The 16,098-nt window shown below is 40.5% G+C and overlaps 1 protein-coding gene across 1 annotated transcript; it reads left to right on the top strand.

Moving 5' to 3' along the window:
• Positions 1–12,015: 12,015 nt before the first annotated feature.
• Positions 12,016–13,860, top strand: LOC107480118 (uncharacterized). Its single transcript, XM_016100252.1, has one exon. The coding sequence runs from the start codon at positions 12,016–12,018 to the stop codon at positions 13,858–13,860; it is 1,845 nt and encodes a 614-aa protein (XP_015955738.1).
• Positions 13,861–16,098: the final 2,238 nt, after the last annotated feature.

The raw sequence follows: 16,098 nt of genomic DNA, 5'->3' as shown, positions 1-16,098 counted from the left end.
TCCAAACCATGTTTTCAAACTCTCAAAGGCTCTTTATGGCCTTAGACAAGCTCCAAGAGCTTGGTATGAAAGGCTTAGTGCCTTCTTGCTAGAAAATCAATTGTACCACCGACACTATTTTATTTATTAAAGCATCTAATGATGATATTCTCTTAGTCAAGGTTTATGTGGATGATATTGTGTTTGGATCGGCCAATGAGTCTTTGTGTGAAGAGTTTGAAAAACTCATGACTAGTAAGTTTTAGATGAGTTTAATGGGAGAGCTAACTTTCTTTCTTGGCCTCCAAATTAAACAAAATCCTAGTGGTACTTTTATTCACCAAGAAATGTATGCACTAGAACTAATCAAAAAGTTTGGCTTAGAAAACTCTAAACCAATGGGAACACCAATGCATCCTAACACTAAACTTGAAAAGGATGATAATGGGAAAGATGTGGATGAAACAAGGTATAGAGGAATGATAGGTTCACTCATGTACCTTACCTCCTCTAGACCGGATATTGTTCAAAGTGTAGGTGTATGTTCAAGATTTCAATCTCACCCAAAAGAATCCCATTTTTCAGCCGTTAAGCGCATCATTAGATACATTAAGGGAACTAGTGATTATGGCTTATGGTATCCAAAATCTGATGATTTTTGTGCAGTAGGGTTTTGTGATGCAGATTATGCGAGAGATAGGGTGGATAGAAGGAGCACATTCGGCATGTGTTGCTTCCTTGAAAACTCACTCAACATGTGGTCAAGCAAAAAGTAACCCACAGTGGCTCAATCCACAGCTGAAGCTGAATATATTTCTGCATCTACATGTTGTTCACAACTAATTTGGTTAAAAATGCAGTTGGAAGATTACAAATTAAAGATCAATAGTATACCCTTATTTTGTGATAATATGAGTGCCATAAACATCTCTAAAAATCATGTTCTGCACTCAAGAACCAAGCACATAGAAATTAAATATCATTTTATTAGAGAACATGTGCAAAAGGGTACTATTGATATTCAATTTGTAAAATCTGAAGACCAACTTGCTGACATTTTTACAAAATTCCTCTGTGAAGACAGATTTTGTACTTTGAGAAAAAGTTTGGGAATGATAGATCTAAGCTCTATTGATAACTTGTGAATTTTTTGATTCTGTTCAATTTTGTCTCGTAGGAAAGCAGGAGATAAAATTCAGGATGTGTTGAAAGGGCCATGATACAGGGGGAGACTACACAGGCATCAATTATTTTGGGCCCACCAAATTTCTTTGATCCCACTTGGACCAGTTTTGAGTTCCTCTTTGTGTTAATCACAATTCCTTTTTGTTGTCTTATCAAATCCTGTTGGAAGAAGTTATTGTCAAATCAAATCTTTCCACTCTTCTCATCCCTTGATTCTAGAAACTAACCCTTCAGTTTTAATTTCAAATAAAGGGAAACTCCCCTTAGTTAATAGCCGCTCATTAATGGTCATTAACTCCCTCTAATTCTCTCACCAGTCAACATTTAATGCGTCCCTAACCTCCCACATCTCTCCACTCAATTCGGTTCTCTCTTCAACTTCCCCCTTCCACTTCTCCATTTTCATTATCATGAAAAAGAAAACTGCTCCAAGGAAAAGTGAACGAATCCTCCTCTCGCAAAAACCTTCCACTCCTCAAACCCACACTCATATACACATTTATTCTACTTCTTCATCTTTTCCCTCAACACCATCCAAGCACACAGACACCATGAGGAGAAAATTAATAGCAACGAAGACTTCTTCAAGGAAAAAGAAGGAGAAGGAGCACGTGGCTGAAGAGGAAGAAGAATCCCACACTTCACCTCCTCCATCACCGCTACCATCACCACCGAAGAAGACAACCTCTGGACGTAGTTCACAAAAGACCAAGAGCTTTGTGTTACACAACACGAGGGAACCAGCCAACTTGGAATCATTGGAATTCAAAAATAAGTTCAACAAACCTCATTCACATTATGACCCAGCCAGATTCAATTCGTGTGCCTCCTATGAGTTCCACAAGGAAGTATTGGAGAAACGCCACCTTTGTGCCACCTACCTAGTGAATCTCGAGTCACTCACAGCCAAAAGAATCAACATTTCTCCTCTGTTTGAACTTCTGCAATGGACTCCTCTGCTCCATATTCAGAAACATGTTTACCCTGGATTGGTATGTGAATTTTATGCTAATATGAGACTGATCGATGGTACCATTCACTCTTATGTGAAGAAGGTATACATGACTCTGAATTCGGAGACCATCACCGCTGTCCTAGGCTATACAGATGAGGAACCAAAAGCATACATGATTGAGAAATGGGACTCCCAGGTTGGAGTCACATACAAGTTTGCCCTGCAACATATTTGTGAGAACCTGTCTGGCTTGGATGGCACTATCCCCACTCACAAGGCACTCGATCCTACAAACTTATTGCTACACAGAATCATCACTCATATTCTAACTCCTCAAAGTGGTTCACATAATAGAGTAACTGTTTCTGACTCTCTTGTACTTTTTGCTCTTGTTACTTCTACTCCTATCTCATTTGGATATCTTATGATAAGGCACATGTGGGAATCTGTCAAAAGTACCAAAAAGGCAAATTTACCTTATGGCATGTTTCTAACTAGTATTTTTGAATATTTTAAAGTTGATTTAACAAATGAAGCTGTAGAGAATAAGGTCTCAATGATTAAAGGAGGAAGAGCTGTGAAGGGCACCAAAGGGAAGAAATTTGTACCCTCTGACAGTGAGTTTGAGAGTCGGCCACCTGATTCTTCTAAGATGGCAGAATCGATCAAGGAAATTCTTACTGAATTCTCCAACATGTCCAAGCTCATGGTGCAATCATACAAGGAAGCTCGCAAGCTAGCCTATGAAAATGAAAGGGCTTGGGTAAAGTGCAACGACAGAGTGAGTCTAATGCTGCAGAGTTTTGAGGAGGAGATGAGTGCTGCCAATGATGATAAGGTAGATGGCTCTAACTACAAGTTATCTGATGATTGATCACTGCTTTTTTCTTATATTGATATTGGCTTGTTATGGCTCAATTTGATACTGTAGTAGTCTGTTTGGATACTTTAGACCTATGACACTGTGATAAACTCTTGATATTTTAGTTATATTTTGGATATTTTACTTCCAATGTCATTTTTTGCAGGTGCCCCTTTGATGACAAAAGGGGGGTTGAAATGGCTGAAAAATTGAAATTAAGAAAACATGGGATGAAATTCTTTTGTGGATTTATGATCACCCTTGTTTCAATTACTTGTTGTGGTGATCTGCTTGATACTTGTGATGCATTTGTTTTATCTTTGTGAATATGTTTGCTGTGTTTTGGATTAAGAATATTTTATTTTTGACAGTTTCTTTAAGCTGTGATATATAAATAAATTCTGATAGTTGCCATGTTTTAAGATGATCATGCTTGATTAAAAATATTTTCCATGCTCTAATTATTTTGTTCTGATATGTTGATTGGAAAATATTTTCGAATAGATTGAATAGAAACTTCTTGAAGCATCAAAAAAATTTTTTTGGTTGATATGTAATCAATTTCTTTGTATGTTTGAGCAGAAAATCAATTTATGATAACAAATGAGTTTTGTTTATCACTACAAATTTGCTCATAAATTAAGCCATTCAACATCCTACATATAATATCTTGAATAACATTGTTGATTTACGCTTGATAAAAATATTACAGGTATAAAGCTTCCCTTGGTAAAATAGCAAATATTAAGGGGGAGCCATGTAACAATTGGAAAGGAAGGAATCTAAGTATTCAAAAATGAGTACTCTAACTTTTGATCTCTTTCCATTTCTATTTTTTAATAATGTTTATCATCAAGGGAGAGATTGATGAGTTTGGAAAACTCTAAGTTAATATTAGTGATGACTAAACATTATTAATATAATTAATTACAAAATTATTAATTTGATTCCAATTCAAATATGTTAATTGAAATAATTTTGCTATACAGGTTTTTGTAATTGGGCCGAAAAGAAAGAAAATTATAACAAGCCCAATTGTGTCAAAAATATATTCAGCCATCATATTAAATTGTTGTGATTATCGTGGCTGAAATTATGGTTATGTTACTTGGGCCGAAAAGAAAAGAAAAATTTCAAGCCCAATATAAATGTAAACATTCAACCTTGTTCAAAATGCTGAAGTATTATGGCTGAAGCAATTTGTGGATAATTGGGCCTGAATCAAATTGATCTAACCCAAAATGACTTGCCCCAAGACCATTAGGGTTGGTCCAAAAATTAAAAGAAAAGAAAGCAAGGAATGCTTCTAACGGATCTCTTTATCTCATGTGATGGATTCCAAATTCATTCAATTATCATTAATTGCATTGGAACAATGAGAGAGAAAAGGTATTTAATTTGATTGCTGCCCTTAATGCTACACGCTACTCAGCAAAGGGAAGAAACAAATTCATTTAATTTCATTCTCTTTCCTAATTCAATGCTTTTCAAATTTATCTCTCTTCTCTCTCTACTTGCTTCTCACTTTCGGTCACTTCCATCACAGCAACTATGGATGCTTTTGCAAGCTATCAAGAAGAAGCTAGAAGCAAACTAAAGACCATTGTAATAATGGCAAGAAAAAGAAAACAAAAAGTATGCTATGGCTGAGATTTCATCACAAATGGTAAGATTTGGTGAAGAGATCTCAGCTTCTCCATACCAAAAATGGAAGAAGAAGATTTCGTTCAAAGGAAGAAGATCTTGAGCGATGGCTCGTCTCTGCTTTTGGGTTCACTCATCAGAGAAGGTAGCTAGGGAGGCTACGTGAAGGAGGAAGCAAAAGTGGAGCAGGAGGAGCTGTCATGCATCAGAAAACTCATCAAGGGCTAAGGATCCTTCTTGGTGTGCAAGACAAGATGGAAGGCTCGGATTGGTGGAGTTTTGTGCAAAAAGAAGACACAGAGGTAATTTCATGTTGGTTTAAGCATTCGGTTATCTCTCCTCTCTCTCTCTCTCTCTCTCTCTCTCTCTCTCTGGCCGAACCGGATTGTATGAAGAAGAAGAAGTTTAGCTTGGTTTATTTGATTTCAACCGTGGAGGCTTCCCCCTATATATAAGGAAAAACAGCCAGGGCTTGAAGCAAGGAGCAAGGAGTGAGAGTGCAAGGCACAGTGTTCATATAGCTACCTAAGCTAACAGAAGTTCTTCTCCTTCAATGTTCTCTATTTTGTAATTTTCTGTTTAATTTTGTCTGTCTTGAGTCTCGTGAAAAAAAGGCAAACAATGAGGTTTGTATGAAAAAGCCATAGAGCGGAAAAAGGCAGAGAGTGCAAAATTAAAAGAAAAAAGCCATAGATGTCCTTAGAGTTCCTTTGTATATCTGTGTTGTGTTTTATGATTCTGTGGGAATCTCGTTGCAAGTTGGGTTAGCACTTAGCAGTTGAAAGCTTGGCAGTAACCAAGTCAAGTTCAGGGTTGGGATTTAGATTCTGGACTTGTCCCAGATAGGAAGGGTAGTTCCTAGGGAGAATTGGTGTTTGTAATCAAAGATGATTATAGTGAAATTCTATCATTGTTGTGATGGAGACTGGATGTAGGCTGCACTGCACTTAGCAGCTGAACCAGGATATATCTGGGTGTAATTTTCTCTTTCTTCTACTCCATTTCTGTTGCTGCTGCACAGGAGATAAAACTGAAAAATATCTCGTGCTGGGTCACGAGATAAAAAGAAAAAGTCTCGTGACTGGGTACGAGACAAAAATCAAAAAGTCTCCAGAAGTTGTTTCAAAGACCAACAAGTGTTATTAAGTGAAAAATGGGCTAAGATTCAACCCCCCTCTCCTCTTAGCCACTGAAAACCATCACCTTTTTTTTTACTTTTTTCTTTTTTTCTTACTTTAAGAATCATTTTTTTTATGTTTCAAATTATCAATAATATTTTACTTTTATCATCATTCTTTCAAGAGCCAACATTCTTTACTCCAATATAAAAAATGCACTATTTATTCATACATTCAGAAAATAAAGGCAATGTCACCATATCACATAATTGAACTATTCTTAATATTAAAATCAAAATTTATTTATCATTACTGCTTCTAAAAAAATCCATATTTTATTAAGTTCAATGAGATGATAAGAGGAACATTTTATAGCTAATTGGAAAGCAAAAACTTAAATTCTAATAATACTCATGCACTTCTTAAATAAAAAATAAAATTTAAATAAAAATAAAAATTTAAAGACTACTAGTGATCATGTAAATCTAAACATAAGAAACAGGAATTAGAATAGCCACAGAAATAGAGAGGTGGAACTCAACCACCTTAATCATAGGAGGTGTTTGGCTCTTCAGGGGATAATTTCTGACGCTTCAGTTCTTCTAGCTCACGCCCCTGCCTTTCTTGGTCCTTAACCAGTTTGTAAAGCATGCTAGTATGATCTTTTTGCTCCTCTCTTAGCTGGTCCAGTGTGGTTTGCAATTGTGCCACAAATGCTTCCAGCTGGGTCCAATATTCAATTGGAGGGATCTCTGGAGGCTCAGGCACCTTCCTTTTGGGTGGATCAGCTGGCACTTGGGCGCTTTCCATCACCTGTTTGGTGATTGAATTTTCTACTGGGATGAAAGAATCTTTGTTAATCATGACTCCAGCCTCTTTACACAAGCGAAAGATAAGGTTTGGATAAGTCAATCTGGCTTGAGTTGACATTCTATTTGCCACCTTGTTTAGCTCAAAAGGAATTATTTGGTGGACTTCCACCTCATTCCCCATCATAATGTAGTGAATCATCACAGTCCTTCTGATGGTAACTTCAGAGCAGTTGCTAGTAGAGAGTATGGAACGCCCAATAAAATTCAACCAGCCTCTAGAAACTGGTTTAAGATCTACTCTTCTCAGTTGGTTTGGGTTACCTCTTGTGTTATTGATCTACTTGGTTCCAGGCAGACATATGTCTTCTAAAATCTTATCCAACTTTAGATTAGCCACCACCCTCCTGTTAAAGGATTTTGGATCATCCTTTTGGAGAGGTAGTTTAAAGATCTATCTTACCTTGTCAAGATGGAAATAGAGAGTCTTCCCTCGCACCATGGTGCGAAAAGTATGGAATCCTTGTCCATCTTTCTTTTGCTTATCTGTCATCCACAGATATGCACAGAATTCTTGGATCATTGTTATTCCAACATTAAACTTAAAATCAGCTAGAATCTCCCAGCCTCTCTTTTGAATTTGCTCCTGGATCTCTGGGTACTCATCTTCTTTCAATTCAAATTTGGCTTCTGAGATCACTGTCCTATGGCACATGATTTTGTAAAAATTTTCTTCATGCTGCTTTGTGTAGAATCTAAAAGGTTTGAAAAAAACTACTTGGTTGTCTTCTTTCTTGTTTCTTGAAGTGGAGTTTCCACTTTTTAGAGCCATGGAGTTCGAATGGGGTGAGAAGTAAGGGCTCTCTCTACACCAAATTTAAAATGTTTGCTAGTCCTCGAGAAAAAGAAAGGAAAGAAGATAAAGAAGAGGAGAAGAATAATTTGAAGGTGAGGGGAAAGAGGTGGCCGAATGGTATAAATAGGGATGGGGATGGTGGAAATTCGAAATTTAAGTAGATAGAAGATAAATAAGATATGATTCACACTTTGGTACAAGATAGAGAAAGATAAGTTTTTTAACATTAAAAGATATGCAAAGAGATAAAAAGATAAGACAGAAGATATGAAAAAAATTTTAAAGAAAAATAAAAAGATTTAGAAAAGTATTGCAAAAGATATGAAATTTGGAAAAAGATTTGAAAAGATTTTAAAAAAAATTGAAAAGATTTTAAATTTGAAATGAAATTGAAGTTGAAATATGATAGTTTGAAGAATCTTGTTTTAAAAGATATGGTTAAAAAGATAAGATATAAAAAAGATATGTTTTGAAAAAGAAAAAAAAAATAAAAAATCCTCCTTACCCTGTTATGGGCATTGAACGCCCAGAATGGCATCCATTCTAGCATTCAACACCAGGTTTCTCTTCTTCTCTGGGAGTTGAACGCCCAGCCAGTGCTCCTTGGCTGGCGTTCAATGCCAGCCTTGCCTCTCCCTTCAAGGTGTTGAATGCCCAGCCAGTGCCCCCGGCCTGGCGTTCAACGCCAGGATTATTGCACCTTGGTGGCGTTCAACGCCCAGCCAGTACCTCCTGGCTAGCATTGAACACCAGTCTTGCTACCTCCTGGGGGCGTTCAACGCCCCTCTTACCCTCTTGCCTGGCATTCAATGCCAGCAAGGGACTTCTCCAGGGTGCTCTGTTTTCTGCTTTGACTGTTTCTGTTTCTGTTCTAACTACTGCACATGATCACAAACTTAAACAAATATGAAAATTAAATTGAAATAACTTAAAATAGACATAAAGAAAAACAAGAAAACATTAATTATTGATGGGTTGCCTTCCATCAAGCGCTTCTTTAACGTCATTAGCTTGACAGTACTGCACTCATTCTAGTAGCAGTGTTGAGCCTCTTTGCTCAATAGCTCCTTCAAGGTAATGCTTGACTCTATGTCCATTAACAGTAAACTTCATGCCCAAGTCTTTACCTTGCAATTCTACGTGCCCATAGGGTGATACACTTGTAACCACATATGGTCCCTTCCATCGAGATTTGAGTTTCCCAGGAAATAATCTGAGTCTAGAGTTGAAGAGCTTAATTTTCTGCCCTTGTTCAAAGACTCTGAAAGAAATCTTGCTGTCATGCCACTTCTTGGCCCTTTCTTTATAAATCTTTGCATTCTCAAATGCAGGAAGTTAGAATTCATCCAACTCATTTAGTTGGAGCAACCGTTTCTCTCCTGTTTCCTTTGCAGCAAAGTTCAGGAGTTTGATTGCCCAGTAGGCCTTGTGTTTCAGCTCTACTGGTAGGTGGCATGCCTTACCATACACCAATTGATATGGTGATGTTCCTATAGGGGTCTTGAAAGCTGTTCTGTATGCCCAGAGAGCATCATCAAGCTTTCTTATCCAATCCTTTCTAGAGGTGTTCACCGTTCTTTCCAGGATTCTCTTGAGTTCTCTATTTGAGACCTCAGCTTGCCCATTTTTTTGTGGGTGATATGGGGTGGCCACTTTATGGCAAATTCCATATCTGCTTAACACAGAGTCAAGCTGTTTATTGCAGAAATGAGTTCCTCCATCCCTGATCAATGTCCGAGGGACACTAAATCTGCTGAAGATATTCTTCTGAAGGAACTTCATCACTACTCTAGTGTCATTTGTGGAAGATGCAACTGCTTCAACCCATTTAGACACATAATCAACTGCTACAAAAATATAGGTGTTTGAGTATGAAGGTGGGAATGGACCCGTGAAGTCTATACCCCATACATCAAAAAGCTCAGTCTCGAGGATTCCTTGCTGAGGCATGTCGTGACCATGAGGGAGGTTGCCAACCCTTTGGCAACTGTCATAGTAACGGACAAACTCTCGGGAATCCTTAAAGAGTGTGGGTCAGTAGAAACCACTTTGGAGGACTTTAGTGGCTGTTCGCTTTCCTTCAAAGTGTCCTCCATAATCGGAGCCATGGCAATGCCATAGGATTTTATGTGCCTCTTCTTCAGATATACAGCGCCAGATTATCCCATCCGAGTATCTCTTAAAGAGATATGGTTCATCCCACAAGTATTGTCTAGCATCATGAATGAGCTTTCAGGCTTGCTGCCTATTGTATTCTTTAGGGATGAATCTTATAGTCTTGTAGTTTGCAATGTCTGCAAACCATGGTGTCGTCCAGATGGCCAAGAGTTGCTCATCTGGGAAAGTTTCAAACACCTCAGTAGAGGGAAGTGATATCCCTTCTACTGGTTTAATCCGAGACAAGTGGTCAGCCACTTGATTCTCTGACCCTTTTCTGTCTCTGATTTCTATATCAAACTCTTACAGGAGTAACATCCATCTTATAAGTCTAGGCTTAGAATCCTGCTTAGTGAGCAAAATATTTGAGAGCAGTATGGTCAGTGTAGATAATGACCTTAGATCCGATAAGATAGGATCTGAACTTGTCAATGGCATAAACTACTGCAAGCAATTCCTTTTCAGTGGTAGTATAATTTTTCTGCGCATCATTCAGAACACGGCTAGCATAATAAATGACATGCAGAAACTTGTCATGCCTCTACCCCAGGACTGCGCCAATGGCATGATCACTGGCATCGCACATCAGCTCGAATGGTAAGTCCCAACTGGGTGCAGAGATTACAGGCGTAGTGATAAGCTTAGCTTTCAGGGTCTCAAAGACCTGCAGACACTCTTGGTCAAAGACAAACGGAGTGCCGGTAGTTAGTAAGTTGCACAGGGGTTTTGCGATTTTCAAAAAATTCTTTATAAAGACACTCTACTGACCTGCTTTCTGCCTCTTTCCATGACGGTGACTCCGTCTCTGGTCTCTACTCTCAAGTTGGAGAAGACGAAGAAGAAGAAGAAGAATTCTCACTCTGAACTCTGATTTTCTGAAGGTTTGGGGTTATTATGTTTGGGGAATTGAGCGAAATGAGGGACACAGGTAGTAAAGGCTGGCATAATTGTTTTGTTGATAAAAATTGACGGTAATTTCGTTGATATTAGTTAAAACAAAAATCAACATTTTTGTCGTCTATTTTATATAATAAATCTACACTGTTTATTTAATTTTAAAAAAAGATCTCCATCTTTTAAATTTATCGACGACGAAAACTGTCGATATTATAATTATTAAAATAGATAACTAGTCTGTCGATTTTAAAGAAAAACAATTATCACCCACTATCTTGTCGGCAATGTAACGATAATATCAAGATGTTAAAAGTTGCTAAAATAATAAACGACACTGTTGTCGATTTTAATATTTTATTTTTAATAATTTTTTTTAAATTTTATTGACGACAAGCCGTCGAAAAATATTGACGAAAAATTTGGCCGTCGATTTTTATACTGTTTCTTGTAATGAACTTAGAGGAATGGCTGCTTTGGTTTGTTGCTAAATTGTAGCATTTATAGGTGCGAGTTTTTTGCAATGTAGAAGGAATCAGTCCTCGTACGCGAGTGTGGTTTCAAAACTCTGATCATTGAGACTGATTCCATGGACGTTTTTCTGTCGCTGCAACTTCATTCTCCGCCAACTTCTTGTGTGATAGGGAGGATACAAGAATTGTTAGTTCAAATATGAGAAGTTCATTTTAGCATGAGAGGAAGGGAAGTTAGCGAAATCACATATTTACTTGAAAAGAAGGGGGCTTGGACTTGGAGTGATTTAGATTACACCGAATGGCTAGCACCATCGACTTCTTTTTCGCTCTTATTTAATTTTTTTTCCTAAACACCAAAAAAAAAAGTAATGAAACATGAGAAATTAGTGTTATTTGACCAGGAATATAATTATTGTTGTATTATTAGAATTTCACATATGACCATTGTATTATATCATTTAAAATTTCAAGACTCTTAGTGTCACAAAAGTATACTCCTTTTGATTTATGATGATGTCTGGTTCCTTTTTAAAATAAAAAAGAAAATTCTTTTTTTTAATGAAATATATGTTTAGTTATTTATTTATTTATCCGTATGACTTATCCTTGATAATATAATAAAAATAAAAATGTTACGGCATGGCCCAGGCCACTTGCGGGTCAACCCGACCCATTGATGACCGGATCCGAGCGGTCGGGCACATGCAGCTTACCGCGCGACCCGGACACGCGTCCCTGACAGCTCTCCACTGCAGCTGTGAGGAAGCTTCGGGGAAGGTGGGCCTGTCCTTGTGGGGCCCACCTATGACGCGGTATAAATAGGGAAGGACCTGTCCTTCCCCGGAGGTACGTCACTTTTTCCACCTATCATATTCCCCGCCTGCACACTAGCTGACTTGAGCGTCGGAGTGTCTTTGCAGGTGGCACCCCCCTCTTTCCTTCCACAGCGAGAGCTCGGCTACCCGGCAGATCCAAACCCAGCACGACCGTGGTTGAAGCGTTATCACCCCCTCGAATAACCACTATACCTGTCTGGCAACCGACAACCGAACATTGGCGCCATCTGTGGGGATCGCCTAGATGGACGTTGTGCCGGGCCCCGGAGACCAAGGCCGAGGAGCCGGAGCAGAAGGGGCGGCCTCCGTCGCCTCACTAAGAGGACGGCGAAGGTTCCCCCGACAACACACCGAACCGCACACGAGGACGCGACCCTTCGGGGGAACGGGCGGCGACAGCGCCATAATAATGCAGGAGCTACGCCACAGGGTCCAGAACCTGGAGCGGCAACTGGCCGACCAGGAGCGCGACGGACGAACCACCGATCCCAGCTACACCCCATCCCCTGAAAGCCAAGAGAGAGACTCCCACCGAAACCGTCTGCGACGCGCCTCCGCATCCCGAACGGAAGCGGAGAGCACCCGTGAAGAGTCCCCCATCCCGAGAAGACGAAATGACACGATCATCTACTCCCGAGGCAAGGAAACGCGCCGCACAACACGAGATCGCGAAGACGGGGAAGGGAGGTCCGAGAGGAAACGGCAACCCGTGATAATGGGCGCCACCCCATTCCACCGATCCATCCTCGAAGTCCGGTTGCCGAAGCACTTCGACAAACCAACGGACATGAGGTACGATGGAACTCAAGACCCTCTAGAACACCTCACGGCCTTCGAAGCAAGGATGAATCTAGAGGGAGTAGGGGACGAGGTGAGGTGCCGAGCCTTCCCGGTAACCCTGGCAGGACCCGCGATCAGATGGTTTAACGGCCTCCCGCAAGGGTCCATCTACGGATTTTCGGATATCAGTCGTGCATTCCTGGCCCAGTTTACAACACGAATAGCGAAGGCAAAGCACCCGATCAACCTTCTGGGGGTAACCCAGAGACAGGAAGAGCCGACCAAAAAATACCTGGATCGGTTCAACGACGAATGCTTGGAAATCGACGGCCTAACCGATTCGGTAGCCAGCCTTTGCCTGACGAACGGCCTCCTCAACGAGAACTTTCGAAAACACCTTACCACGAAACCAGTCTGGATGATGCACGAGATCCAAACGGTAGCCAAGGAGTATATAAACGATGAGGAAGTCAGCCAAGTCGTGGCTGCCAATAAACGGCAGTCCGGCTACAGCCAACCTCGGCAACAAGGTAACGGAGAAAGACTAAAGGAACAAGCCAGGGAAGGAGCTCCAAGCAAGGCACCCAGGCCATTCCCCCGGGTCGGGAAATTCACCAACTACACTCCGCTCACTCTTCCCATCATGGAAGTTTATCAGCAAATAGCCGAGAAAGGAATCCTGCCGAAGCCCCGACCACTCAAGGACCGTACGGGAGGAAACAAGAACTTCTATTGTGACTACCACAAAGGCTATGGTCACCAAACACAGGACTGCTTTGACCTGAAGGATGCACTAGAACAAGCAATAAGGGAAGGTAAGCTAGCAGAATTCTCCCATCTTATCAGGGAGCCGAGGAGGCGTTATCGCGACCAAGACAAAGAAGGCAAAACCCGTTCGGCAAAGCGGCGACAAGAGCCAGAAGACAGAGATCACGGCCTCACCGTGATAAACGTGGTGACGGCCAAAAACGCCGCGCCGAGGTCACGATCGCCGCACAAAAAAGATGCTAAGGTCTTGGCGGTCTCCTCCTCGGTGCGAAACTCTAAGAAGCCCCCCTCCATTTCTTTCGGCCCGGAAGACCAATGGTTCGACGACGCCCCAGAAAACCCACCCATGGTCATCACGGCCAGAGTGGGAACCGGCCTCGTCAGACGAATCCTTGTCGACACGGGGGCTGACTCGAACATCATGTTCCGCAACGTATTTGACGCACTGGGACTAAGGGACGCCGACTTGACGACTCATCAGCACGGGGTCGTTGGATTGGGCGACCACTTCATCAAACCTGATGGAATAATATCCCGCTGATCTCAGTGGGACAGACTCAAGGCCAAAGATCGGCGATGGCCGAGTTCGTGATCCTCCGAGATTCCACCGCCTACAATATCATCTTGGGAAGAAAGACGATTAACGATGTTGAAGCGATAATCAACACGAAGCTGCTAGTCATGAAGTTCGTTACCGATGACGGATCTATAGGGTCCATAAGAGGAGACCTTGAGACGGCAATTGCTTGCGACAATGCCAGCCTCTCCCTAAGGAAGAAATCCAAAGAGGCGTCCGGCGTGTTCCTAGCTGACCTGGACGCCAGAGTAGACGACAAACCCAGACCGGAACCAGAAGGGGACCTGGAAAAATTCAGGATCGGTGACACGGAGGAAAAGTTCACGTTCATAAACAAGAATCTCCCGCACGAGTTGAAGGAGCCCTTGGTCGAAATGATAAGGGCCACTTGCGGGTCAACCCGACCCATTGATGACCCGACCCGAGCGGTCGGGCACATGCAGCTCACCGCGCGACCCGGACACGCGTCCCTGACAGCTCTCCACTGCAGCTGTGAGGAAGCTTCGAGGAAGGTGGGCCTGTCCTTGTGGGGCCCACCTCTGACGCGGTATAAATAGGGAAGAACCTGCCCTTCTCCGGAGATATGTCACTTTTTCCACCTATCATATTCCCCGCCTGCACACTAGCTGACTTGAGCGTCAGAGTGTCTTTGCAGGTGGCACCCCCCTCTTTCCTTCCACAGCGAGAGCTCGGCTACCCGGCAGATCCAAACCCAGCACGACCGTGGTTGAAGCGTTATCACCCCCTCGAATAACCACTAGACCTGTCTGGCAACCGACCACCGAACAAAAAATAAAAGATAAATAAATGGAATGGAAGGAGAGAAAAATGTGTTCTATGGAATAAATAAAATTTTAGCGAGTATCATCAAGGATAAAAAAATAATAAATAAATAAAAGAATCAAGTGCCAAACTGAGTATCTAATCATTTTCCCTTTAGCAATTGGCAAGGAACATCAATGACATGATGATTAGTGCATTTAAGTGTTTTTAGAATAATAAAAATATGAGTATTTATCTATTTTAATTTTTAAATAATTTTAAATTAGATATTTTAGTCTTTAATTAAAATTAATTATTTGATTGGTCTTTAATAATTAATTCTGTCAATCATTTAGATCTTTTAATCCGTTAATTTTAATAGAGGACAAAATGGATCTTGATAATTCTATCGGGGGATAAATTAGTCTATAATCCTCTCAATCCGAAAACGATGTTATTTTTCTCTAATTTTTATTATATTTCGCATGATCCTAACAGTTTAATACTGCAATTTCAAGGTATAAAATGCACACTCTACAACTTCAATGTTCACAAGATAAAAATTCTCAACTTGTTCTCAACCAATTCATACTCAGGTAACATATGACTATGTCTCTCAAATACTTGTCGTCTTCAATGGATCCCATGAATCTAGACAGCAAGTCCAATTTGTTAAAACCTACCGTCGTCATCATGATCTCCCTCCTCTTCTGCCCTATCATCTCCAACGCCACACTGTCCATCACTCCAATCGTTTTCTTCAACTTCTTCTCCGAACAAATATTCAATAATCACTTTAGTTTCCATATGAGCGGCAATGGCGACATTGCTCTTTGTACTAATAGCTTGAAGGAGAGGTCGAAGGAATGAAGCACTCAGGGTCCATTCCAAATTAGAATTTGCATATGATGTCGAAGGAAAATCTTTTCATGATATCCTAATGTCCAACAATCTATATTACTTGCCGGATAGTGGAGAAAGACGTGCCCATAGGATAGTTGTTGAACTTGGTCTTAAGGATGTGGTGGACGTTGTTGGAGTTGGAGGTGATGTTGTTATCGAGAACGTGGAGGTGGATGTTTCTAGTGGGTGAAGTGCGGAGGAGGTGGGTGTACCAGTCATAGAAATTTGAGAAGTGTGTGGTTCATGACATGTTGAAGTAAGTATGACACGTGTGACACTTATACCATGGCTTGATCTTAAAACTAAAGAGGAGAAAGAAGAAGATAAAGAGAAAGACTGTAAAGATGAAGGAGAGTATGAATGTTAGAGTTATATAAGATACGATAGAAATTGGGGGAGATTAGAACGTCATTTTCAAATAGAGGGGATAAAAATTATTTTGTCTCCTATTAAAATTGGCGGAATAAAAAATTTAAATAACTAGTAGAATAATTAATTGTTAGAGTTCAATAAAAAAATAATTTAATTTAAAAATTA

This window comes from Arachis duranensis, chromosome 1 (genome assembly GCF_000817695.3).
Source record: "Arachis duranensis cultivar V14167 chromosome 1, aradu.V14167.gnm2.J7QH, whole genome shotgun sequence".
Taxonomy (NCBI): Eukaryota; Viridiplantae; Streptophyta; class Magnoliopsida; order Fabales; family Fabaceae; genus Arachis; species Arachis duranensis.
This window is presented reverse-complemented; position numbering and strand designations above follow the sequence as displayed.

Coding starts and splice junctions, on each gene's coding strand:
- LOC107480118 (XM_016100252.1), top strand. CDS start 12,016: ATGGACGTTGTGCCGGGCCCCGGAGACCAAGGCCGAGGAGCCGGAGCA.